This window comes from Rhipicephalus microplus, chromosome 10, assembly GCF_043290135.1.
Source record: "Rhipicephalus microplus isolate Deutch F79 chromosome 10, USDA_Rmic, whole genome shotgun sequence".
NCBI lineage: Eukaryota > Metazoa > Arthropoda > Arachnida > Ixodida > Ixodidae > Rhipicephalus > Rhipicephalus microplus.
In genome coordinates, this window is record NC_134709.1 from 11,782,788 (window position 1) to 11,810,218 (window position 27,431).

Genomic DNA, 27,431 nt, shown 5'->3' on the forward strand with positions numbered 1-27,431 from the left:
CAATAATGTAACGTGAATCGCAACTACAATTCAAGTTTTTTATTAAGTTAGTAAGTACAAATGATTTCACGCTGCGTAGTTCTCATTCTTCCTCAAGATGACAAAACCTTCCAGGACAGGTGTGAGTGAAATGTCTGAGACAACAAAGTCAAGGCTGAAAGTGCACGCCGCATAATATAAATGTTATTAGCCATTAGGATGTTATAACTATGCAGGTTAGAAAACACTTGAGATATTACCTTGATAATAAAGTTAGCATGGGAAAAGTTTTTATTAATGCTACCAAGACCACTGCAAGATCAATGATACGGCACAAAATTTTATAGCTAGCAGACTAAGGTATGACAATGGTAATAAAAATGTAAAGAATTTACGTGACCGCTTCATGATGTAGTCACATGTGGGGGCATTGACTTCATAAAATTATCACCAATAAATATTGTTAATTATTAAGGGTGCTCAGACATTTCACAGCAATTCTTTAGCACTTGGAGAAATAGTACAGACGAAATCGACACACACTGCTAGTGCAAAAAAGGAAGCTACATTTTCATTTAGTTCTACATGAGCTTCTGCATCATCACTAACAAGCCACAGAGAAAAAAAAAACAAACAAAAAATGATCAGCCCACAAGGACTCGCCCAAGAAATATTCTGTGGCTTAAAATACTAACCTCAACATAACCATGATATTTTGCTGGAAGCATAACTCCATTGTACATTGACCAGCAAGACAACATACACATGTAGTCCTTTTTCCTTGTCACTGCGTTTTTGGGGGCCCTGTCTAAACCAAACCCAGCTATTGGGTCTTTTCTAATGATTTATTCGATTGGGCGTTTGTGAGCGCTCTTGAGCACCCAGAAAAGTGGCTGCGGCTTCGGTTGGTAGAATTCGAGCGCTTGGACTACTTTCAGTTGGTTCTTTCAGGGCGTCGGCCTTTGACTCGGAGCACTCCCAACCGCTCCGACTTCAAAGTGAGAGCGTGGCGCGATCTGACCGGGAAGACGGATAAGGTGACACAAGCCGGCGAATCAGGTGGCTGCCGGCAGGTCAACCTGAAGTTACTGTATATGCTACATGTACAGTAACTCTAGGTGAACAGCGTCAACAGCGTGAGTGCGCATTTCGAAAGGTAACATCGCCGGGTGTGTAACACTCCGTGCACGCGAGTTGTTAGTGGTGTTTTTGAGCGTGTGTGGGGAGTTCACATCTACAAAGCCATAAATACGCCTTGTCAAAATAAAGGCGGCTAGCGGAGACGGAGAAAACGTCAATGCTGTCGTTACAGCAGCTCGCACACAGCCACGTGATTTACCTTGAAGATAGCAGCTCAGGCGATGAAGATTGTAAGATTTATGTGCCGAGCTAGAAGGCTGTCGCCACGTCCAGGCATGTAGGAAATATCCACTGAACTGATAGGCGCCAGACAGCACGTGCGCAGGTGCAGTCTAGCTCGGCCATGTGTTTACCCGGCAGCTTTCCAAGCTGCTGCACGATGGCGCTACAGGCACGCTGCTCGGGATCTGGCAATTAGGAGTCAGAGGACGGGAGCGGCCAACCGAATATGCCATAAGCATTGCTTATTGACACAAGCTGGCAAACGAAAAGCAAAGATGAACAAGCAGCTACATCTTGCTGGATGAAGACGCTTGCAGCAAGCAAGGAATGCCGCTTACAAACACTTTTACACTTGAGCCCCATTACAAAAGACACACACTAGTGACCAGTTCTTGTTAATGAGCAGTCTCTCAAAAGGTACTACATTCTTATTTTCTGACAAACACCAATTTTAATGATGTAGGCACACTGGTGTCCCTTATAACCAAGTGTGTGTTACATCAGGACCCTCTTATAAAGGGGTTCAACTAGAGATAGGTTATTTGTTAATTTTAGGTTCCAAGAAAATAGCAAATAGGTCGAATGATTTCCAAGTCGAACAGTTCGTGTAGTATATAACATATAAAAAAAAATGTGCAAATTTGTCAACGTTCAACTAACTTGCACAATATTTAAAAAAAATTGAAACAAGGCTTTTGCAAATGTTGTTCTTTTTGGTTCAAACTGCAGTGGAAGCAAGTGATAACCAACGAAATATGCAACATTTTCAAATTTACGAAAAGCACGCAAGCTTGTGAATACTACTACGAAATTTCAAATAACTCAAGTTCATCTCACAGCACATTTGAATACTGTAATCTTCACTTCCACCTACCCACCTTGAGATGCATAGATCTGGAAACAAAAAACTATGCATGGGGCTGCTTGGCAGACAACCCCTACGTGGTTACTAAACCGAAATACCCGTAAAAGGATACACTCCTCAGTGGCGAGTTCTGCACGCTCCCCATAGGCCAGTAGGACTGGAGTGGTGTGTGTCTGGAAGCCGGTGATGGTCTTGGGCTTTCCTGCCTGTCCCACCACATCAACAGCCTGCATAGAGACGCATGGTGGGGAGTTTAGCCACAATGACAGCACACAATGACAGCACGATAGGCTTACGAAAGACTCCATGTACACCATAAAATAAATAAATAAAAATTGTGGGTTACTGCATGCCAGAACCAGGACCAAATTATGAGACACTCCCAATTCAAGGGACACTTAAAGAGGAACAATGACTTGGTTTAGATTTACAAATTGCACTCTGAGAACTCTAATGCCACATGTTTCACTATCACAACTTCATTGTTAGCAGAGAGAATCAAGGTTGAGGTTTCAGTTTTAAATTTCACGCCAAAACCTTCAAGTGTGATGCAAGAAATTTTAAAACATTAAAGTCATGGTGTTTGGTGCGCGAATGTCGTAGTGGTGTCTCCACCACCATTTTTTTCTTAGGCCTGTTCTCGCTGGCAAGCGACATGTCGTGGCAAGAGTGTTGTCTTCAGAATTTTAAAATTGTACTTTACTAATACGTGAAAAATCATTTTGCTCTTTAGTGTCTCTTTAAAAAAAAAAAAAAAAAGCAGGCTATGTCTGGAATGGTAAAGCTATCAACCCTTAAGAAGGGCCCTTGTAACCCTTCTGCCTTCGTTTTTTCTTTTTACACATCTGTATCTTAAATGTCACTGCAACGATGCATTTTTTTGTTCATAGGCATGTGCTTGTGCTTGAATGATTTTTTTGCGTTGATTCCTTTTTGTAATAGAGACTGTTCTGCTCTGCATTTATTAATTAGTTTTTTGTTATTTTGCTGTGTACTATTTATTGTGGGTTTCCTTCATGTATCCGTGTAACCTTCAAATTTTTTTTTTTTTTCAAGTATGTTGTATTCAAACTGCAACCCAATCCTCCCTATAACGCTTTTAGGTTCTGAGGGTACTAAAATAATAAAAATAAAAACTAACACAAAACCTGCAGTAACCCAACGCTGTTCGATACGAGAATAATCGATGCAAAATGCCATTCGTTTGCACAGTACAGATGCCTTCTCACCTGTCCAACTCTGACGGGAACAGGCAGCGGTTCTAGCTTCTCGTTGAATGTGACCAACATGCGAGGCTGGATGGCCGTGACGAGGCAGTACAGCAGATAGTGGGATTTGCCAAGAATGACTGTAAGGAGGCAAGGGGTTTCAGAGTGTCCGTGAAAAGAACCACGGAATAATGGACGTCTCCACACTCGGATCTTAAGAATGTGCGGCTATGCCTTTCACCCGTTCCATATCGCAGATGAGCTGGGTACACCGATGCATTTCTGGTAAATGCGGCCGAGGATGCTCTTCTACAGTATTTGGTCTTTTCTCGCACTACCACCGACAAGCAGGTATCAGGGTTTGTTATGGCTCTGGTGTCGACTGAATTATTGGTATGATTTACTAGTTTGTCACAACACATGCACTGGGAAGTGAAGAAAAAAGTCATTCAAGGACGGCTTGAAGGAGTCCTTTGCCCACATTTCGGAGAGCACAGGCATTTCGTTTACACTGCCGCACACTTTGATAAACCCTCAATATAAACACAACATTGTCATACACTTTGACGAAATTACCAAATTGATAAAACATTTCAGTGGTTACTTGCCTGCACCTAATTTCATGCATTAAGACGCATCAAATCTGCACGATACCCCAGCACATCAATTTTTTTCAGTTTTTGCACCTCAGATGGCAGCACAAAGTTCACTTGTACAAAGCAACTGAAACATATTGGCAAGAGATGCTTACTGTATAAAGAAAAATTCCTTTTAAGACACTAACCCAAAAAACGACAAGCTTATTTATACGTTTTCTACAACAATAGCTATATTGCACAGCTTTCTGCTACAAGGCAACAGGAATATAGCTACGGTCTTCGAAACTACCCAGACCATGTTTCCGCCATGCAGAGCTTTACTTAAAATCCAGACTATTAAAAATGTGCACCACAAACGAAGAGCTTCAGCACACTCATACTGCCGCAATATATATAATGCCGCCTCAGATGGGCACCTCTAAGAGTGCATACAGCTGACACAGGCTACAAGTTGGTAATGCAGTGGCAGCACTCACTGCTTTTCACATCGAGGAAAGCCAGCAGGGTGGTGAGCAGTCCTGCAGTGGCCACAGGACTCATGAGCTGCCGGTCACTGTGGTAGGGGCCTAGGGTGAGCGTGCCCTTTCCCATGTGCGCCAGACCCTGTGCTAAGCGCACCATGAACAGGTGGTTCGGGTCCTTGGCATGGTACTGTGCCAGCTGTCGCAGCATGGCTGCCAGTCGGGCGTTGTTGGTGCCTGTACAAACAGAGTGCACGGACTGTGACTCACTCACCTAAAATGACACGCACAGGAATCCAGGAGGAGAGAGCAGTTGCATTTCATGATGTGCACCAAAGATCATGGTGCTTCTTTTCCCTCCTTTAAAGATGATAGCCTTTCTTGGGATACTTCAATGCAGAAACTTTAGAGTCTGCCTTTCTGTTTGGCTCTCTGTCGATCGATTCAGCCACCTGAGCAAAACTTCAACCCCTTGCTGAACGACCGCTCATCTTGATCTCTTGGCTGTTCATACTAGTGAACATTGTCCATCAAAAAGCAAATATTGGGCATATTTGGGTGCAACATCAATACGTGACTATTAGGTATGAGTCTTCATTCACAAAATGCATAGATACGCAAATCTGAAGACCACTGCACTGACAATGTAGCAATGAAAAAGTGGGTATTTCCTATGCAGTGCTGCCACCTACCAGTTGCTCTGCATTCTAAAGAACTTTTGTTTCTTTGCACTACCAACAGATGGTGTCCATATCTCACGCAGTGCTTCGATCACGCAGTGCAAAGGATCCTATCTTTCGACATCTTTTCGGGTGAAACATTTGGCATGAAACATGCAGATATGAAGCCAATTTTCGTCCCCCCCCCCCCCCCCCTTCGGTCCTCATGTGGCCCCAAGCACACTCATTGGGATAAAACAAGAGACCGTGTTCCAAACAGTCAACAAAAACCTGCAACTCCACACATAATTGTAAAATTCGGTACTGAGGTAATTTGATGATTTACATAGAACAGTGATTCATGACACCTTCAAAGTGTTATATGAATTTTTTTCATGCATAATTGATAAGCGAAGTTTATTGATCACTTACTATCAAGTGAACCTATGGTAATGCTTCTAAACATCATCTACTAAAAATTTTATTGTCTTGTTACACACAATAAATGTGTATAATAAACAGGTGTAGTATTCCCCTGAACACATTTTTTATACACAAAATATTCTATACATTGGATTAGTTAAACAAACTCTTTGACAACAGCATTTTGATTCTATATATCTAACTTCAACAGTATTACAGTGCAATTTCAAGGCCTGCTATCTGAGAATCAAAAAAAAAAAAGCAATGCCTTACCAGCGCCAACAATTCCAAGTCCAATGATTGCATTGTGGGCCACCTCATTGTCGCTGTCGTGCGAGAATTTGCTAAGCGTCTCGAGGATGTTCAGCCGAGGGTTCGACACCGAGATGAGAGCCAAAGCCAGAGGCACAGCCCTCTTGATCACAGGCTCCCCATAGCGAAGCTGAGTGTATTAAAGGAGAAGAAAAGAAAGCACCATGCAACATTAGACAGGGTAACAGCACAACACCTTCGACAGCTCTAACGCAAAGGTCTTTATGGAAAATTTCCTAAAATTAGGTTCAACATTCAGCTGACCATCACAGCCCAGTCGCATATATATGAAATCTGTTCCTATGCAAAAATGCACAATGTTTTGGTGAATTTTGATAGTACCTCTTACCAAATAATACACTGCTTCTGTGTTTCTATTTTCATGAATGTGGTCATCTGTAAGTTACAGAATGCCTTCAACGACAATGAATAATGAACAAGCTCAGCTGGATATGCAGTAGAACAATGAGTGTTGATTATCTGAAGAAGCCTTACCTCAGCTGTGCAAGTTAGTGCACAAAGAACTAGACATTTTGAAAATGCAAGTTCTAAAGATAATTTTTTTTTTTTTGGTCATGCAAGACCTCACTACCCTCGTTCAGGCTGTCACTATTGAGAGGCCACTTGAACAGACCAAGAAGAAGCCAAATAAGTGCTGTAACAATAATAATAACAGTAATACCAGACAAACAATGTTCCACACACTGCACTAATTATCCTTATTTTTTTCGTGCCAAATTTTTTCTCTCTCGTTTATATCACTAGTTATCTGTTAATCTCTTTCTCTTTGTTATTTTATTCTGACAGCTGTATTGCTAGGTAATTTGTACTTTTTTCCTTTTCTATACTCTGCAGAGATCTTCAATACACGTGTACAGTGCTGAATTGCACTGCATGCCCCCCTCCCTTTATGTCCCTTGCGGGGCCTGTGAGGTATTATAAAATAAAATTAATAAATAAAAATCCCGCTCACCAAATGTCCGAATGCCCTGAAGGCCATCTCTGAGCCAATCTCTTCTCCCATAGCGATCAGTGCAATGCCTAAGACAGCGACACTCTGCTGGCTGGACAAGTCCACCGAGCCAGCCGGCTTCTCCTCCTTGTCCTCTTTCTTGTCCTTCTTCTCATCCTTTTTCTCTTCCTGCAAAAAATAAAAAAATAATACGACCCTGTCAATGACAAGCCTCAGTGTGCTCACAAATGCACCCATTGCAAAAGTGGTAAGTAATATGAATCTAGCACAAAACCAAAAATAAATTTCAGAAGTGTACAAATACCGTATTTACTCGCATAATCGGCGCACTCGCATAATAGGCGCACCCCTAGTTTGGTCGCGGAAAATTCGATTTTTTTTAATTCCGCGCATAATAGGCGCACCCCGAACTTGGCCGTGATCAGAAACGATTCTACCCCCCAGCGGTACAGTTGGAACGCGGTCCCCGTACCCTGAAGAAAAAAAGAAAGCAAATCGACGAGCAAATAAAAAAAATTCGAAGTGCAACGACCTAACCAACGTGTTTGTCGAAATAAAACTTGAAAAAAAAAAAAGCGTCCATGAGCGAAAAAAAAAAAAAAAAACGGCTGTTCCATCAATTACTGATACCCCCCAAATCGCCGCGCTTTTTGGAGGTCACGTGTACAACGCCGGGGGCTCGATCGCCATCACCACCATCAGAGAAAAAGAAAGAAACGCCATTTTGCAAGCGGTGTGCGTATGTTGTGGTCGTGTATTGAACTTTGGTTCCATCATGGGGAAGTACGCGAGCTACACGGCTGGGTTTAAACTGAAGGCAGTGCAGTACGCGCTGGAGCACAGCAACCGGGCTGCAAGCAGGCATTTCGGCGTTGGAGAAACCAGTATTCGGTACTGGAGGGACCAAGAAGAAAAACTTAAGGCGAAGAAGAAGACACGACGGGCTTTCCGCGGTGCCAAGACCGGCAGGTATCCGAACGTCGAAGAGCAACTGGTCCGGCATATACGGGAGCTACGACAAGACGGCTGTGCTGTGTCGTTGGATATTGTGCAGACTGAAGCGCGCAGAATAGCCCGAGCGCAGGGCATCGAAGCAAAAGAGTTCAAAGCCAGCTCCGGATGGACAACTCGTTTCATGCGGCGCCATGGCCTCGCACTGCGAAGGCGGACCACCTTGTGCCAGCGCTTGCCTGCAGCATATGAGGACAAAGTGGTGGACTTCCACAGTTTTGTTATAAAGCTCCGACAGCAGAAAGACTTTATTTTGTCCCAGATCGGCAACGCTGATTAGACCCCCCTTTGCTTTGATATGCCGTGGAACACGACAGTGGAGGAGAAAGGTGCACGGAGCGTCTTTGTCAGAACGTCTGGCGCTGATAAACAACGATGCACCGTAATGCTGGCGGTGACAGTGGATGGGCGTAAGCTACCGCCTTACGTTATTTTTAAACGTAAGACGCTCCCAAAGGCAAAATTCCCTCAAGGCATATACGTCAGAGTCCAGGAAAAAGGCTGGATGAGCGCGGAACTCATGGTGGATTGGGTGAAAACAGTCTGGGGTCGGCGGCCGGGTGGTCTGTTGTTGCCGTCCATGCTTGTCCTGGACAGTTTTCGTGGGCACCTAGTAGACCGCGTACGAGATGAGCTAAAGGAGCTGCGCACAGATCTGGCAGTGATTCCGGGCGGCCTCACATCGATACTGCAGCCTTTGGACGTGTCCTTGAATAAACCTTTCAAGGACAATGTTCGAAGGCTGTACACCACCTGGATGGCTGGAGGACAACATCAGCTGACTCCAGGTGGTAAGATTAAGAGGCCGCCTGTGGAAATGCTGTGCGCTTGGATCGTGGAAGCGTGGCAGGCGATCTCCGACGAAGTCGTCAGGAAAAGCTTCAAGAAGACGGGTATCTCGAATGCACTGGATGCGAGTGAGGATGACATGTTGTGGGGTGCGGATGATTCGGACACCGAAAACGAATCCCCGCTCGGCGAGGATGAATGTGTGATCTCCGACTCGGACTCCGAATAGGAAAAAGGAGGAACAGCTACGACTTTTGTGTAAATAAATTTTACGTGTGTGTGTGCAGTTGACGGCTCTCGCTTGTTCATTAAAAGATACGTAGGTATGTTTGTTTTATGCTGAATTAATTGGTAAACGATAAAGTCGCCTTTTACTTGACAAGTGTGCAGATTTAAAGCGCGAGAACAGAGTTGAAAAAATTTACGAACATTTTACCCCGCGTAATTGGCGCACCCCTAACTTCGAGCCGGATTTTCTGAAAAAAAAGTGTGCCTATTATGCGAGTAAATACGGTATTCTAAACCTTCGAATATCCACCAAACATCCCTCTACTGGGTTCAGCCTTCAAATCGAGTAGGCATAATACTATATGCAAATTGAGCTCGCTTAAATATTTAAAATGGCTTTTTTATACATATCCTCCTGCCAACTATCTTTGGCAACAGCCGTTGTGCTGTTGCCAGAGCTGATCAGCGAATCGCAAAGGCTACGGTCCTGTGAACTCGCGGAGCAAGATGTTAAAGCGCGTGATAAGTAGACCTCCAAAGATCTGTCGTCACTATAGTCTCAAAGAGTTTCTATCGTTCCATCAGAGCCTAAGTTGACATGCTTTTAGTAATGACGACACTGTTGTTGTTTAAAAAAAGGGAGGGGGGAAAGCAAAGCTGAATGTTGTCAAAAGGAGGCCAGGGCATCTGCGCATGCCCCCCCCCCCCACCCCCCGCGGCGGTAGTGCCGGTTTGTGGGGCGCAGGCCCGCTTGTCCGCCTGAGCGCTTGATCTCCCCTGAAAGTCTCCGGGGCCACGAGCACGGTGCCGCTGCTGCTACGCACATCGTCAGCTAAAGGGCAACAGCGGAAGATGTACGCTCGTGCCAAATTGACAAAATTCGTGGCTGAATTCTTGGATTTTCCATGGCAAAAATTCTTTATACTATCAGGGCTGTCTCCCGCTGTTACTTTGTTACACAAAGGTCGCAAATACATGTGCTTCTTCTATGGAGTAACGGCAGGAAATAAAAAACTTCATTACAACGAGGAATTCGTTAAATGGAGGTTCATTATAAGCAGGTACTATATTTACAACCAATGAGTCCATTGATGTAAATAAACTCGTTATTTTCTCCTAATCCACTGACTTGTGCATCACACTTCATAATGTCATCACACTTCATAATTATGAGAGAAATCTTGTGTTATGAAACACTGGTGATATTAAATGTATTTGGCAGCTTGTATTCAACTTATTTCTGGAACTACTTAAGTCTCAAAATGCTATTCAGATACCATAATCATAAACTAATTAAAAAAAAGACAAGCAAGGGGAACCACTCTTACCTTTTCGTTGGCTTCGTAATGCTCACTACAGATGTGTAGCAAATGCTGGATCTTAAGCACATTGCCAGTGCCTGAAATAATTGTACGCACATTAGTATGCACACCGCAATACAAAAATTGCACCAATGGTTAGAAAGACAGCACTCACCAGCATATGCGCAGATGTCCACGAGTGTGGTTGCCATACTTCTGAAAGGCTCTGGCAGAACCTCCAAAGCAGCCGTGATGGTCTCAGCACCCTCTTGCTTGCCTGGACACAGCAGATTTTCACACAGGACGCCATGTTAGGAACCAATTAACCAACGACACGTGGGTTGCACAACTAGTCATGCACTCTCATTTTTCTGCAACAACAACAAAAAAAAAAAACAATACCAGCAAAGGCTAATTGCACCTTTGTAGGATGACATGTGCTGTTTACTCTGAAATTTCTCTGACATTTCGGTCAATCATTTTCTCATTACATGCAACAGATTACATGCAACAGTCAGTAGCAAGATCAGATTGCTATAATCAATAATGTAGTGTGGGTGCTTTGATGCAAGTGAAACATTTGAGCAGAACAGCCACATAGATTTTGTTGAGCAGTGGCTGCCCCTTGTTATATCAAATATATTGTTAAAACTGATATAATAACAGTAACAAAATACAGTCGTTTGACTTCCCGGACCATAAAGGGACCGCAGAAACGTACAGAAAATCAGGCAGTCTGAAAAAACGAATGCAAGCCAAAACATACTTTTAATGGGTATTATTTGCCGACGGAGAGGGTCATGCCAGGAGTACAGGATTCTCATTGCAATTCAGCAAATGCATCGTATAGAGGGACCATTTATATATATATATATATATATATAGAAACGAGAGTAAGAAAGAAAAGAAAAATCTAATGCGGCCAGCGCTACCGCATTTGCAAACACTTAAACAAGGGGGGGCTGAGAAAGGCCTTTTTTCGTTTGCACAACATTCCATTTGCCCGCGATGATGTATGGCTCAATTCAAGCTAATGTCATGCTGTCGCTGTACACCGATGATGTGTCAGTGTTCGTATCAACTCCGAGCTCGTTGGCTGTGTAGGCGCAGCCTCTTCGATATCGGAGTCGTTGGAATTCTTTGTAACTTGACAAATCATTTCGTCATCAGTCAATTCCGCATGCAGCTCGAGGTCTTTGCCAGCGTCGGAAAAGCTCTAAGATTATACCGGTGGGAATCGAAACACCGGCAGCATGCAGACCACCGAAGGCAACGTCCGCGGGTGGAAGTTCGTTGCACGCACTGTCAACTCCAGGCGAGACGGCTGTCTCTTCGTCCAGTATGAAGCCCGTGTGGCGAAAACAGTTCTGGGGGGTCTGCTGTGTAACCACCTTCCACAAGTCTGCTAGCATGCCGACGGCAGACCATAGGTCAACAGCGTAACTTTTTGAACAGTCGAAGCACAGGCAGCACAGCACCATGCGGCTATGGCCACAGGTTTGACTAAGCTATGGCAGGCAATGGATTTCCGTGTGCTGTATTGCAGCATTTGCGGTTTCAAGGTTATGGCAGCCACGGTGCGTTGGGTTCAAGGGTACGTAAACAATCAAAATGGCAGCACCGATAGTGACTTCGAGCCTGCGGTCAGTGGTAAAAAGTCTGGAAAATCAGATGGCAAAAGCTATAAACGTCCAGAATTTTTTACTTTTCAATACATTGACTCTAAGGGAAAGTTGACGGTGCTACTGATGAGTCCATGAAATCGGGCATGTCCGGAATTTCGGGCGACCGAGAAATCGTACGTCGACTGTAGCGAAATAAGGGAATGCAAAGCGGCTTCCGAGTAAACGCAAAAAAAAAAGAGGACAGAAAAGGAAAGAAAGAAAAAAAAACACAACTAAGCCTACAGTGCATGCACGTAACGATGTAAACAATATATTGCTTTTATGAACTGCATTTTTTTCCTCCACATGGGAATATTGCATAATTGTCTAAAAAATACATTTGACAGCAAATGCCATTGACCTAGCGCACAACACTCATCTGATGGTGGTAACCATAATGCAAGAGTCGGGACTGCACCCCCTACCTAGGTAGCACAGGCCCAGGCCGAGGGGAAGGAAACGAGCGTAGGTGTCCTTCAGGTCAGTCTCAGACTTCTCCAGAAGGGCTGTCATGATGGTTGATGTGACATCTCCATTGCCAGAGCCAACTGCCACCATGCCACAGGCGATTGCTGTCACGGCTAGCACCTAGGTAAGCAGTGAATTTCAAGATTTCGCATGAGGAACATTTGGGGATGCAAACAACCATGCTAACGATGAACACAAAAGGAGGAATGAAGGTATGCAAGTAAAGTATGATATTAAGGTTGCTCAGACACTTGAGTTCGCTATGTCTAAACTCGCTAAGGAAATGTTAATCAGATGTTAATCCTGCACAGGTGTTAGACATGGACTTGAATATTGCTTTTAAGCGATGACTTTCTTACTTAGGACACTTTAGACGGCTGGGCACATAGAGGAAGCACCAAAACCCACACGACAAATACGTTACTTAGAATCTATAAAAGCAAGAAATTTGTCACTACTACATTTCTCGTTAGCGCGTTTAAAACTGGTACATTACCAAATTTACTGTACACACCTATGTTGTGCTGACTTTTGCCACAAATTTTTAGCAGAGCTATTAGGATCACGACTTGCCTTTGTGTCGTAGGCAGAAGATTATCATCAGCTTTCTTTAACTGCCACACTCAATCTCGCACACCCTCAATCACCACCTAAACATTCTTTACAGATTTTTAACAAGAGAAGCTGAAATTTGCCTACCAGCTCTGTCGTGACTCTGCCTTTAATGCAGAGAGCCAGCATACCGAATTAAGAAATCGCAATTGACAAGACTATGTACACTCAAATGTCCTTATAGCGAAGTTGCATCTCAATGAAAATGAGTTTGCTAGATCTAAAAATTGGTTGTAAAAGTGTATTCCTAATACACTACCCATTTTAAGATTATTCTTCATTTATTTCGTTATAACCGGCTTCGTTACATCTAGGTTTGAATGTATACACTAACCTCCATGGTGGACTTTGGGTCCGTGAAAACGGGAAGCAGCAGAGGAATGACCTCACTGTGGTTGGATCCTGCATACGCCAGGCCCAATCTGCAAATTGCACAAAAATTAGGAGACACCTAAAAGAATATTTAGATGCAACAACAATATCATCAGATGTCACTTACAACATTCAAATTTCGTGGGAGCATGTGACATTGCGTGGCAGCATGTGACAGTGTTATAACAATGTCACATGCCCTAAGACACTGAGAAGTTAGTGAAAAAAACATTGTGTTGTGCAGGTGAAAAAAAACTTAAAAATAACTAGAAGTAAAACAATGACCGCAGAGCCCTAACAATACAGCAGATTTCAATAGGGCAGATGAATGACAAGGATTTGCAGCGGTCAAGTAAGAAAGCAATACAGTGCATTGTTTCACTGTGAAGAAACTACTGCCTACATGCAATGCACATAGCAGTCATGGTAGTACACGCTGTACCACAGAAATGAGCTCCGCCTGCCACAGTGGTGTACTAGTTACGGTGTTCGGCCACCAACATGAAGGTCATGGGTTTGATCCCAGCCGTGGCAGTGACATTTCGATGAACGCGAAATGATAGAGACCCGTTTACTGTGCCATGTCAGCGCATGTTAAAAGACAGCGGAATTGAGCCCAATATGTTTGGCCTGTTTACAAGATCACGCACAGATTATTATCAACTGCAAGAAATTAAAATTGTGTCGACACATGTATACGAGTTGGAATGTCACTTCAATGTGCTACATCCTGTGGCATCAAATCACTGTCGCACACAAAAAGAACAGAAACCACTTACCCAAGGATGGATCCAATCCTCATAAGCATGGTGTTGTGAAGAACATAATCACTCAGAAGAGCGAGAGCAGGGTCGCATTCATTGCGTACACCACAGTTGACGATGCCACAGGCCAAGATGGCTCCTGCCTGAAACAGTAAATGCACACGAACATTTCAGTGGAAGATGGTGGGCCAATGGTCATCATTAAGTCTACGGCAGACAAGTGATGAGAAGACGAGCGGTAACAGGACACTACAGGCTGCAATACAGTTGGCTTCCATCAATTTGACTCTTATGAGACCAGTGAAATTGGTCTATTCTGAGGGCAGAATTATTCAACAGGCTAAATGAACAAGAAAAGTGGCAATGCGCACAACCGTATTTACTCGCGTAATGAACCCACTTTTTTCTCAGAAAAGTTGACGCCAATTAGGGGAAGGGTTCATTAAGCGGGAGAAAAAAAGCCAAGGAAGCTATGAGAGCAAAAATTTTGCATGACAGTAATTAAGATCTCTGTACAATCACTGTTGGCTTTCAATTCAGTGCAGAACTATGAAGCCTCTATACGAGAACTTTGCTCTTCACAAATGAAAGCAGTCCTTGTTCTGGCCCGCGAAATGTGCAACATACTTTTAAAGCGAAAAGCGAAGTGAGATTTAACTTCCCCGCTTGCGTGCGGATAGAGCGTGTACAGGCTAACGCGCACGGATCGACACTGAATGTGTCATCCAGCCGCTCGGTTACCATGCTTCAACGCATGCTTGAGCAACTTTAAGTTTAAAACTAGCGTACCAGCCGGTCATCAACAAAAACGCAGCGTCGGATGAAAGCACACGCATGTTGCGGGTGCACAGCGCAGTGGGAACGGTTGCGCTTTGTTTTTGGGTGCCACAGTGATTGCGTGGCGCTGTAAGCTGAAGCTTTCTTCTCCCTTCGACAGATGGCGCTATGCCGCAAAAGGCGTGGCCTGTAAATTTCAATCAAGGTCATCCGTGCTCGCGCTGCTAGCAACTGTTTAGCATGGTTGTTAAACTATGTCTTGACTTTTATTGCGTAGCTATTTTATGATATAACGACGCGATATAACGCTGTTGCGATGGTCAATGGCACTGGCTATCACACCAAAATAAAATGCACAGATACATCAAAAAACAAGTTTTTTTTTTTTTCTGGTACCCAAGTTAAGGGTGGGTTCATTATGCGAGTAAATACGGTATTTGCCCACATTGTAATGTGTTCCCTTAGTCAGCCGTGCATGCACCATCATTTTTTGGCTTCAAAGTAGACAACACAAAAATTCCACTGGAAAGTTGAAGCCACATGAAATTTAAATGTGCACCATTTTTTAGCAAGAGAAGTGAGACTTTTCCCATTTTGGCAACAAGAAAAAGATTTAACCAACATAACCTTCTTCACAAAGTTTTAACTTTACTCATTTGAATGGTAAGGCCAGTACTCAGATTTTCAAGTGCTGAATGATCTCTCGAAACGATCTGCATCAACTCGTCAAGTGCTGAATGATCTCTCGAAACGATCTGCATCAACTCGGCACCAAACCTTTCTATGGCGTCAAAGACCCAACAATGCAGAGCTAACTGACTGGCCCAAAAATTTGCACTGGTTCTTGTGATAGCTGCTTGCACCCCATTTAAATGCCCGTTTTAGAACAACTGATTACATTAGAAAACGTGCATATGAGCTTGGCTGACAGTAAAGCAATGCTTGCATCTGCAGCCGACTAGGCAGCACCTCTCATACGCACAATTTCCATACCGTATTTACTCGCGTAATCCTCGCACCCCCCACATCGCCCAACAAAAATACGATTTCTTTTTTTTTCTCGAGTAATTATCGCACCCCCGAAAACTGCCGCAATAAAATCGTCTGCTCGTTCCAGCCAAAGATGATGATAGCACGCGCCATCTCTTAAGCATCAAGCGTACTATTGCACAGATTTTCAATCCAATCTAAGCCAAGCCGAAGTGGCCAATGCGCGTTGCGGCGTTTTGTATGTTGTGTCGGTAATTTTGGCACGTTATGGGGCGATACTGAAGCTACACGAGTGCTTCAAGTTGCAAGTGATAGATCATGCACTAAACAACGGCAACAGGGCCGCCGTTAGGCCCTTCAGTCTACGAGTTTTGTGTTCGCTACTGGTGACGGCAGTTGAAAGCCACCAAGACGCATTGGGCCTGCTGTATGCCTAAAGTTGGGATTGATGGTAAACTTTATTTCTTCAGAAGGAAACTGCGGACGATTCTGTTAAATAGCTATCAGCCCAATATTGACGTCCTACGCTTACCTTTTGAGGGCTCCTGTTGAGCGACGAACACTACTGCTACGCCCGCAACGCCTACAAGCTTTGTGTATGGCATTCTAATTCTCGACCATTTGCTTCCACTTTTTGTCTCTCAAATAAATCTTGCCTTGTGTTGAACCTCTGCTTTTATTGTTGAGATAAGTTTTAATTAGTACTTCTTAAAGCTTGCTGTTAATTGCTGATGTGAGAATCCCGATTTGCGGCCACTTTGTTTTCTTTTTCGCTCTGTACGTTTTCGTGAAAAGTTTCCCCCCGTAATTCTCGCACCCCCCAACTTTGCATCGGTTTTACGGCAAAAAAAGCGCGAGAATTATGCGAGTAAATACGGTATATTATGTATGTGCTTATTGCAATGACTAGCTGGGTTATAGATGCAGTCTGAAAGCTCCCAAATGAATTTCTGCAACACAGCCTAATCTGCCAAAGCCCTCCAGTCTAAGTTTCTTGCACCCTATCCCCTTTGAAGCGTAGGAACTGCACGTCCCAAATGTTTAACCCTTTGATGGTCACGGATGTACGTGCGTGTCATCTAATAACAGCCACAAAGGTCAGCAAAGATTGTTAAAAAAACAAGACAATTAGGGTGCTTGCAGAAATGGTATGCAAAACTGTGGATGTTTATCGCTGCGTTGCCACTGAACAAGCTTGACCTGGTCCGGTAAGCCTCTTCTCAAAATACCTTTGCTGAATCGGAATGCTTTCAATGCGAGGTCAGGTCATGGCAAAGACAAACAAGCGCAAATTTATGGGCACGAGTAACACCATGCTTAGGAATTCAAAATACATTGTGATCTAACAAGCACCATGCACAATCCTTTTTTCTTAGTGCTTCTACTTAGCCATTACTGCTGTTGCAGAAAAAGAGCAACTTTAAGGGCTTTGACCAAACGTAAGGATTGTTTTCATGACAGTCACGCAGGCTGTCATAAGTCAGTTCCCACGACCCACCCAAACTTTTAAAAATTCCCTGACTATTCTTCAACTTTTGCAGGTAGGCAGACACCATGTTTTCTGGTTTACTTTGGACTACTACTTACCACCAAATCAGGCTACCACGAGACAAAAGAACACAAACCTTGATGTAGTCTTCTGTTGAGTAAAGGTACTTGTCGATCTGTGCGAGCCCTCCATCAACATTCCACAGCAATATCAAGCCCAGTGAGGCTGTAGCACTAAACATTCCTGAAAAAAATTAAAAAAAATAGTTGTACAACTTGAATCGGACTATTCTTCAGTTCAATCAGAAAAGCTTCTTAATGGCAGACATGGCACAAAACAAGATGACTGATAAAAGTCCGTGTACAATGAAACTTTTCTTTATGTTGAAATTGAGGGAGATTCTATATGTTAAACCTGTTTATAATGCACCTCCACATAACTAATTCCTCAATATAACAAAGTTTTTCTATTCCCCATCGTTACTCCATAAAATACCATGTATCTGCTACCTCCATGCAACAAAGTTACAGCAGAAAACATCCTTGGTATAACGAATTTTCGTCACGTAGAATCTAGAAAATTTTGCCCTGGATCTTGTCATTTTGATAAAGTACCTGACGACTTGTGCAGCATCGAACACTAGTGCAGAAAAAAGAAATCGCCCAAGAAACTGGGATGTTTCGCTGAAAGTCAGACTATATTTAAGAAAAGTCACAAAGACGAAAGAGACATTTTTCCATTATAAGCGTTAGCCAATTTTTGCTTTATTTTGGTTCTTAGAGCTTGATTTCACGAAGTTTCTTTCTCTCTCTAGATGCATATAATTTTTCCGAGACCAGTAGTGGAGTTGTAATTCTACATTAAACTGAATTTAGTGATTTGTGATTAAAGTTTAAATTACGAGAAATGGAAGCACAATTAACACAGATGCTTGTACGGTTCATTCTTATTTGTCCTCTTTAGTGCTGCTTCTGCCAAGACAAGCAGTTGTTATTTTGTCCAGCTCTTGCCTACAGCAATGTGAAGCAAAAGTTTGCCCAATAACTTTATGACAAAGCCATACAATGGTGTGTTGGTGTCATGAAACTTTCATGACTGTAACAGTTTGATAATTTTAATTAATAAATGCTCAGTCATACACACATGCATACAAATCCAAGACAGCCCTGTCTAAACGATGTACTGCAATAATGTGAGCAACTTCTCTTTATTTGGTGCATGTTAAATTGCTCTTTTGTTTTGTATTGTAATTTGAGATTGTTTTTCAGTGTAACCTTTTCTTTTCTGTCTATTAAACGTACATATAATTTTGCTTTTGTATTCATTTTCGCACTCTAAATTTTCTTTATCACCGAGGATACTGCAACCTCTGAATGATGTATGTCTTTTTTCCCATTCACATCATGTATGTGAGTCCTCCCGACAATTTCAAACTTTGGAGGCTCCTTGTGCATTACCAATCTTGTACACTTTTCTGTAAACTAATATCGTCAATGTAGAATAGACTTGAACTTATTATATGGGGCGAGATCACATAAACGCTGATCCACTAGAGAGATAACCACAATGCTTTGTACATTACACAATGAGCACACAGAAAAGAAACACACATGAAAATGAAAACAGAAGATGCCTAAAGGAACAGAGGATGTACCATGTTCTTTGTTCTTGTACAGCCACTTGTTTCCATCTTCCATGAGCAGCTTATCTTGGCCAAAGGCAGCATTGACAAACCCGTTGACAAAGCTGGATGCCAGATTCTGCCGGGCAGAGTCCACATTGCCGCCAGGCCCAAATGATGGCCCTGCATCAGATGTAGGCAAGTTAATATCCACAAGCAGATAAAAGGAGAAGAGTGAATACAACTGCAAGAAAAAACTTACAGACAAATAAAGCTGAAAGGTGAGAGAAGATGGATTATCAGGACACATGCAATAAAAATACCAATGCATGACGCACGTATTGCAGCTTTTTTATGACAAGTTCCCAATTTAGCTTCGAAGAACCCGCTGGGTTCCAGACTGATGTAAAAGCCAAATGCCATTTGAGAGACTTCGAGGTTAGGAACACTGGTGCACATGTTTTTAAGGAGCTCGTATGATCCTGTGTTGCGTGACATTCTGCCACAACATAGACAAGCTGCCCAAATGACATTTGTGTACCTCACTCCCATGATAAACAATATGCTTAAGTAATATATGAATATCATTTGAACTATAATACATGCAATACACAAAATACTGTACACACGATACAAAATGAAGTGTGATTTTTCAGGCAACAGAATGCAAAACAACATGATGTAACAATTCAGTAAAGCAAAAGTGATCATACGTGTATTGTCAAGGTGGGACTTGTAAATGTCGTCTGGAGTCTTTGGCTCAGTGATGTCCAACTGCATTGAGATAGTGGTGAGAACAACCGAAGTTAGAAGAACAAAGCATGACTATGTGCAGGCATCAGAGGCATTTCCATAAAAACTTGTAGCTATTGCAGCATTTGCCTCTGGAAAGCTAAAATGTCTTTGAACAAAAACGTTGATTGATTGATTAATTTGTGGGGTTTAACGTCCCAAAACCACTATATGATTATGAGAGACCCCGTAGTGGAGGGCTCCGGAAATTTCAACCACCTGAGGTTCTTTAACGTGCGCCCAAATCTGAGCACACGGGCCTACAACATTTCCGCCTCCATCGGAAATGCAGCCGCCGCAGCCGGGATTTGATCTCGCGACCTGCGGGTCAGGTCAGCAGCCGAGTACCTTAGCCACTAGACCACCGCGGCGGGACGTTTGAAGAAAAACGTAGCAAAGACCATAATGGTGAAACTTATTTACAATAATCAAGTGATAAACATTGATGTCTAGAACTTGCCTCTCGAGCCAGACCCATGAAGTGGTCGTTGAGTGCAGAGTTGGAAACAATGTCTGAAAGGTCTTCGTAGTTGGCAATAGCTTCATTAGGCTTCAGGAACATTTGTTGTCGACCTAGCATGAATGCCATCTGCTTGAGAATGTCCCTGTACCAGCAACGAGAAAAATGTGTTTTCAGCAACCACGACACCAAAAATGTGGTGTCAAAAATAACGACAAAAACAATCAATATGTTGACCCTGCTTATGCAGTGACAACTTTCAAGCTGGCACTTCGTCTTTTCAATAAAATGAAATTAAGCTATGGTTCACTATGTTTTTATGCTACAGTGGACGTAAAGTAATAACGATGAATTTGGATCAAAACAAGTGACCTGGGCTCTGCCATGTTACATAATCAAAACTATCAGTAATATTGTAGTCGTAGGTTGGCAGATTATGGGGACTCTAGCTCACACAACCTCAGAATGAAGTTAAAATGCTGCTGATATTACCAGCAGACACTCATATTAAGCCATGTCTGTGGAGCTAGTGAAACGAGTAATATTTAGAGTACCCGTGAGTGAGTGTCGTGGGTCACTACATTAAGTTAACAAATACTCACCGTCGAAGTAAAGTAGCGAATTGGGCTAGTTGGAACATACTCATCATGATCAGCTCACAAAAAAAAGAAACACAAGAAAGTGCACCACACAAGCCCTTATACTGTGCACTTTCTTGTTTTTTTTTTCTTTTTTGTGCACTGATTGTGATGAGTTCTCACCATTGCCCTCACTTGATGATCTATAATTATGTACAGAGAGAGCACTTGCAGAAATGCATGGTTAAGCCTACAGTGGCTCTTGCTAGGGTGTGCCATGCATGTGACTTGGTGTGTTATTCAGACGAGTTCCTTTTATCTTTGCCTTTAGGTAATTTTTGTTATGATACACTTCCGCCCCATTGGTGATCAAATGAGAAGGCCTAAAATGTGATTGCTCTAGACTTGAATGGATCATGTTCCGAAGTTGGCTCCCCGAGGTATCAGGCCAAGTGTCGGAAAAATTTCTTTAAAAAACATTTGGTACTACAGCATTAATCTACATTATAAAAAATATGTGTTTAGGCATATAAGAAATTGTAAAGCAAGCCCTTTTTTTTTCACTAATTTTCCTTAACTAACAATTTCATTAAAGGAGGCCTTACAGAAACACTCCCACCTCAAATTTCATTCATTAACGAAACCCAAATTTTGTAGGGAATAAAAGAAGCTTTGGCCAGTGAAATGGACCAAAACAAATGAGATCAGACAAACAATAAGAATATAGTGATTAAATAGGCAAAAACAGGCAACCATATAAAATCTTTTGAGCAATTTCGCTGTGATAACAAAACCCAATTTTTGTAGGGAATAAAAGAAGCTTTGGCCAGTGAAATGGACCAAAACAAATGAGATCAGACAAACAATAAGAACATAGTGATTAAATAGCCAAAAACAGGCAACTATATAAAATCTTTTGGTGCAATTTCGCTGTGATAAAAAAGTGTGGCTAGTTTTGATAAAAAAAATCCTCGTTAGCAAAAAGTTATGATGGTTCATGTATGAAAAATACCATTAAAAATATAAGTTCTGAGAAAATCAACAAAAAAAAAAAAAGGTTTAAATAGATGCGGCACTTACACACGGTAAGCCCTTCTGCCACCTTGTGGGCTCCCGCAGAAGCCATTTGCAACTACACAAGGTGATCAAGAATGATAAAATTCTCTACATTTGTGGTCAGTCATGTCATGGACTAGACTATCATGTGCCTTTGCTTGAGCAGTAACCCACTACTTTTTGTTTGCAGCAACCGTGTCATGATGGGACGATTGCACTACGAGGAGCCCACTATTTGTGAGGCAATCTTTTGCAGTGTAGAGGGCAGGCTTGAAGCCAGCTTCCTTCAATACATCAAATGTGCTCCTGTTGCCCTTATTGAAATGACACACAGCATTAAACAAAGCAAATCTGATGATTGACAAGCTCACACCCATGTCTTTGAGTAAAAAAAAGCACATGTACAAAGTTTAGTGTTCCTCTGATAAGGAGTTTACGACTTTTATCATTTAAAATTATCAGTTTACAATGCTATTAAAGGTTTACTACACGTTCACGCTTGATACGATTGTTAAATGCAGTAGACTCTCTTTAAGCGGCTCCTGAAGGGAGCTGGAAAATGTGTTTCATTCAACAGGAGCTCCATTTTCTGAGAGATGAACATGGGTGCAGAATACAAGTACGAAAGCAAATCAACTAAGAGGCAGTTGTTCTATAAAGCAGCAGTTTCGTTTGACAGATTTCCTGTTACTGTAGAGTCTACTGTAACCAAAAATATATCACATAACAGGCTAATTATATGATGCATAAAAAACTGCCAGTTTCAGTGTCGTATATGATGGGTGTTCTAACATTTTTGCTGTGTATCTTTTGAAAGAAACTGCGTAAAAAAACTTTGTGCAGCAATATGATATTCAAAGTGTCCGAAAACCAAAAAAAAACTGCATTAAAAAAATAATTCTTCTTTTCCACTTGTCCGTGATAGATACAAGAAACAGAGATACTTACGCATCGGGGCATTTCATGAAGATAAGCTGTATGGACTCTTGCTCATTCAGTTGCATGGCCAGACGCAGGGCTTCAGGGTAGCGTTCGTACTTGAGAAAGATCCCCATGGCGGTCTTCAGGAGGTTAGTGTTTTCTGGCTCAGGAACATAGGGTACACAGCTGCAACAGAATAGTGTTGAGATATGATTACCATAAAATTATGCACAAATGCCCCCTTCCCATTGTGCAAGTGCCCTTTTTCATAATACAAGGAATTCGGGTTTTCGTACGATACCCAGCGAAACAAACAAAATGCACCTTCCTAACTGCATGTAACACTGTTGCCGCAAAGCTTGCTTAGTAGACGTCGGGCTCAAGACGAGCCTCAAGGTTCCGAATCGGACCACTTCGGTAGCGATTAATGGCAGTGCATCACCGGCTTTGACACAGGAGGGTGGGACAGCTGCTGGGATGATTTTATTATGGCCGATAGTGATGATGAACACAAATGAGGGCATTGTGAATCAAGTGCTTGGCAAGAGCGGTTTCAAAGAATCGGACAATGACGACAAAACTTTGGAGCCAGCACCCACAAGTGTGCCTGTAGCAATTGGCTACATAAACAGCCTCACGAAGCTTGTCTATGCCAGGTGCCTCAGCAAAGAGCACATTGCCAGTTCAAGTAAACTGGAGACTGTTCTTATCAAATCAGCACTGCCGAAACATATGCATTGCGAATATTCTTTGCGATTTTTCTTTTCACTTGAAGTTTTTTAAAACGTGTTTAATCCGCAACTAACTTCAAGATACAACGAATGAATGCCGCGTCACGCTCAGGTTAATTTTAAACAAGCTAGACTGCACTGCAGTTTTGGTGCAACTTGCACGATAAATCGAAAATGTAGCACTTTGGCTCAATAGGCGCACCTGTACCATCCCTGAATGCCCTCGCACACACCTGGTAAGGTACAAGCAGACTCTTGGAAAAGCCTCCTTGTCAACATATTCCTGCAGCAGCTGTAACTGCTCGATCTCCATGAGCAGGTCACAAGCCTCTGCCTCTGCGTTATGCGCCATGTGATACGGCACAATCTGCTTGGCCAGATCGAGCAGGGCCACTCGCCTCTCTTCATCGACTTCCACCCATTCCTGGGCAATCTCGCCAGCCAAATGCCTGCAAACATGGGCATATCAGCATATTATTGACACTGGAACATGTGGTACATGTGTAGTCCCGAAGCAAAACTTTGCTGCAAATGATTGTTTTCGAAAAATGTAAAAAATATTGCGCACCGCACATATTCGTGGCCCCAGGAACCAATCTCTTCTCGTGATCCAAGAAGTCTGTACTTGAGGCACTCCCGATCCTCACTGATGGTCATCGCCAAGATGGATACGATGTCCGCACAAAATTTCTGTCAAACAAAAACCACTTAGCAGTAAACACTGGTGATACTTGGCAGCAAACATACTTTTTGCTCCCTTAAATTTTTGAGGGTTTTTATCAAACATGTACAGACTTGCCTGTATGTTTAAAATGTGTGCCTTTTTCGATCATTTCTCTTGTTAGGTATGTGCTGCCACACTAAGGGAATACGTGGAATTTTTTTTTCATGTGCCATTGTCTCTCCGTATTCTTTAGTTAGGCTTTTCTTTCAAAAGTGGAGTGCCAGCTATCGCTTGAACATCTGAGAGCGCCCGAGATGAGGCTGATTTAAAATGCGAACTTCTTTCCACCATTTTTTTTTTTTTGTTGAAATGTGCTGCCACGTAACAACAATACGTGGAACTTTTTTTTTACTGCGCCGCTGCCTCTCCGACCCTCCTTCCCTCTTAAGCTTTCACTTGCATATCAGAATGGGTGCATGTGACAATAATGGTTTCGGTTTCGTCCTTCAGATGGTGATCACATCTCGCACATGTGAAGCTGCTGGCCGCCTGCTTTCTAATCTCTCAAAGGCTTATATATATAAAAAAAAAACCTCTCACATTTATTGCTCCCCAGCATGTAATTACATCTGTTTTTATGCGGCACTAAATCACAGTAACGATGCCGCCGTGGTAGCTTTTTCCATTTTGGTTACTTGGAGAAAAACTAACTTCGTCTCATTGGTGATAAGACGTGGGAGCGCTATAGCTTTATCACTCATTTTTTCACCAAATCCTTCATTGTTTTGTTATCAATTGTAGTAGCAAACTGGATATTACTGTTTAAAATAAAAAAAAACTTTATCTTCAGTACATTACACTGTGCTATTTACTTAAAGGGGCCCTGCAACACCTTTACAAGCAACTATGGAATGGATTTGCTAAAAGAGCCTATTGCCTCATGAATTCATTGCCGTCAAAGTTTTTAAAATCTGCCTGGTACGAGTGGAGTTACAAAGATCTGTCGCACGCTGCGATTGCATTCTCTCTTCTCTCATCCTGACGAAAGCGCTGGAAGCTACACAGGGAGGAATGGCACGGGGAAGGCAAATACGTCACGTGCGCCTCATGACTTTCTCTTTCTCTTTTTTTGAACCCGTGTCTTTTCAGTGAGATCGCATGTGCACACATGGACAAGTCGTGGCCTCCCACGGCAATCCCTGTAATGATCAAGCCCACCGTACTGAAATCGGCCAATACATGATCGAACCGCTGTGACGAGTGATTTTCGAGTTTCTTCCGTCATTTATCAAGAAAAGAGAAAGCAATTTTCAGCTGACTGAGAATTTAATGTGAATTCCAGGCCGCGTGCTTTGCCATAATATTTAGCTTGCATGTTTTCGAGAGCCTCCACTACCGATCAGCAGCGTTTTCTTACCATGTTCAAAAAGTGTTGCAGTGCCCCTGTAAATGTAATAATAAGCTGAAACACTCCAAGTGGCACTACTCAAATGAATGCACTTGAAAGTTTAGCAGTAACTCGATCTCAATTTTTTTTTACATTTATTTCCCTTATTGCTTCCAGTCACGCATTGTGCTGAGCACTTGGCCCATCCCTAAGTTTTGCCAGAAATTGGTAGAGATCAGGCTGTTGGCAGACTGAAACAGTGATAAATGTTCTTACATATTTGTGCAATTTAGTAAATATCGCTATACAAGGCACATTCATAAATATGGCCATCTTATGAGCACTGCACTTCGTGGCAGGTGTGTGTGGCCTTTGAACCCACTTGCCAATACCTTTTTTTTCTGTGCTCATTCGATTTAAATGCAAGCACAGTCTAAAGATAGTAAAGTGCTTTGGTGGACTAGTTCTTCTAGTTCTTAATAGGTTTGAAAAGAGCGAGTGCATGAGGTCACATAAGCACACACGGTGGCGACCTTACAATGGAAACATTTCAACATTTACTGTTGAAAGTCACCACTGTGTGTGTTCTCTGCCTGCATACAGCCACTCCAAGTTCCTAAAGATATCATTGAGCACAGTTTTCGGCTAACCTTCAGTTCAATAGCCCGATACTGTTACTGTTGGCAAGGAAGCACCAATGACCTTATGTCAAACTGAAGCAGAATCATACTTATAGAAGAGACTTCGTAGAGTTGCGAAAAAGACTGCGACCATCCTAAACTAACATTGCCTCACATTTTCGTTCGGCACTGCTTCACTAATTTCTCGACGAAATTACGGCGATTACCAGGAACCAAAAGAAGAAATGCTGATCGAATATATATTCATAGTGGCGAACCTAGGCCGCCGCCGGCATTACCATCGGTTGAGTCACTTCGACTGAACGCCGACAAGTGAACCACACCAGTTATGACAGGCTCACCTTCGTTTTTTCATCGGTGATCTTTTCGTAGACCTCCTGCAGAGTCTTGTAGTGGGGTTTGAGGAACTTCAGAGGCTTCGGCACCGACGTCATCGACGTGGTCGAGGCCTTGATCTGAGTTCGGAGGCTCTCGAGGGCGTTGAGGTACAGCGAAGAATCATCCTCCTGTCAAGTGCCAATGGGTGGCGTGTTACGCGAGCACGAATGAGAAACAAAATGAGCAAGAGAACTGGCCAGCCGTACGACCAGCACAAAGAGGGCAACAAAACACTTACCACGAGGCGATGAACCAGCAAATTCAGATCGTCCTGAAGTTGCTTGTCTTCCTCCGTCTGAAAAGATGCAACGAAGAATGACGACCCCAGAACGGCCCTCGGAAGGTCGCACAACAGCGAGACGACCAAATAACGACTACGATAGACGAATGCAACAACAGTAACGTGGTAGCCTTAGTAAGACGTTCGTAAAAAAAAAATAAAAGTGCCGCACGATGAGCGTGCGTGAAGTGAGACAGCAAGATTTGGAGGCCCGTGTCAACGACGTGTACAGAGAACGGTCGGCGAAGGAAATGCGCTTATTTGGAGTCTGGGCAGTCGTATCACGATTGTACGATTCACTCACGAGTTCCAATTCCTTTTCTGGTTCATTTTTCTTCCCCTTCGCTGGTTGCTCATTTTCCGCCGGTGCGGCCGTCTTTTCCTTCATGTTTGAAACTCTCAACGCCAGCCAATGCACGTGCTGCTACACAGGCATGATGGGTAATTAAATACGATAAGTAATTTTGCCACCTAATTTAACTATGAACATATCTGTTATTTAATATTAAAGTTGTGCAAATACCTCGGCGCGTTCTTGCTCAATGTTTGAAGCTTCTTGCGTAGAACGTGTAAAACTCTCGAACGGCGGTGACACCGTCATGGCTACCATGACCTA

The 27,431-nt window shown here is 42.8% G+C and overlaps 1 protein-coding gene across 1 annotated transcript; it reads right to left on the reverse strand.

Moving 5' to 3' along the window:
• Nucleotides 1-24: 24 nt before the first annotated feature.
• Rpn1 (regulatory particle non-ATPase 1) lies at nucleotides 25-27,431 on the reverse strand. The gene is made up of 22 exons (XM_075875037.1): nucleotides 27,339-27,431; nucleotides 27,120-27,239; nucleotides 26,774-26,830; nucleotides 26,499-26,663; nucleotides 24,034-24,155; nucleotides 23,699-23,914; nucleotides 22,762-22,920; nucleotides 20,180-20,324; nucleotides 19,641-19,701; nucleotides 18,961-19,110; nucleotides 17,443-17,549; nucleotides 14,066-14,193; nucleotides 13,249-13,336; nucleotides 12,260-12,422; nucleotides 10,346-10,447; nucleotides 10,198-10,268; nucleotides 6,842-7,009; nucleotides 5,830-5,998; nucleotides 4,490-4,711; nucleotides 3,436-3,554; nucleotides 2,319-2,433; nucleotides 25-134 (listed from the first exon to the last, which is right to left on the reverse strand). The coding sequence occupies exons 1-22, from the start codon at nucleotides 27,423-27,425 to the stop codon at nucleotides 67-69; spliced, it is 2,802 nt and encodes a 933-aa protein (XP_075731152.1). The 5' UTR covers nucleotides 27,426-27,431; the 3' UTR covers nucleotides 25-66.

Bases quoted from the DNA above. Each gene is read 5' to 3' on its own strand.
- Rpn1 (XM_075875037.1), bottom strand. From the start codon at position 27,425: ATGGTAGCCATGACGGTGTCACCGCCGTTCGAGAGTTTTACACGTTCT. The intron at 20,325-22,761 runs GTAAGTATCTCT...TTGCTGGTACAG, and splicing joins TTCATGAAATGCCCCGATGC to GGACATTCTCAAGCAGATGG. The intron at 13,337-14,065 runs GTAAGTGGTTTC...TGCAATTTGCAG, and splicing joins AGGATTGGATCCATCCTTGG to ATTGGGCCTGGCGTATGCAG.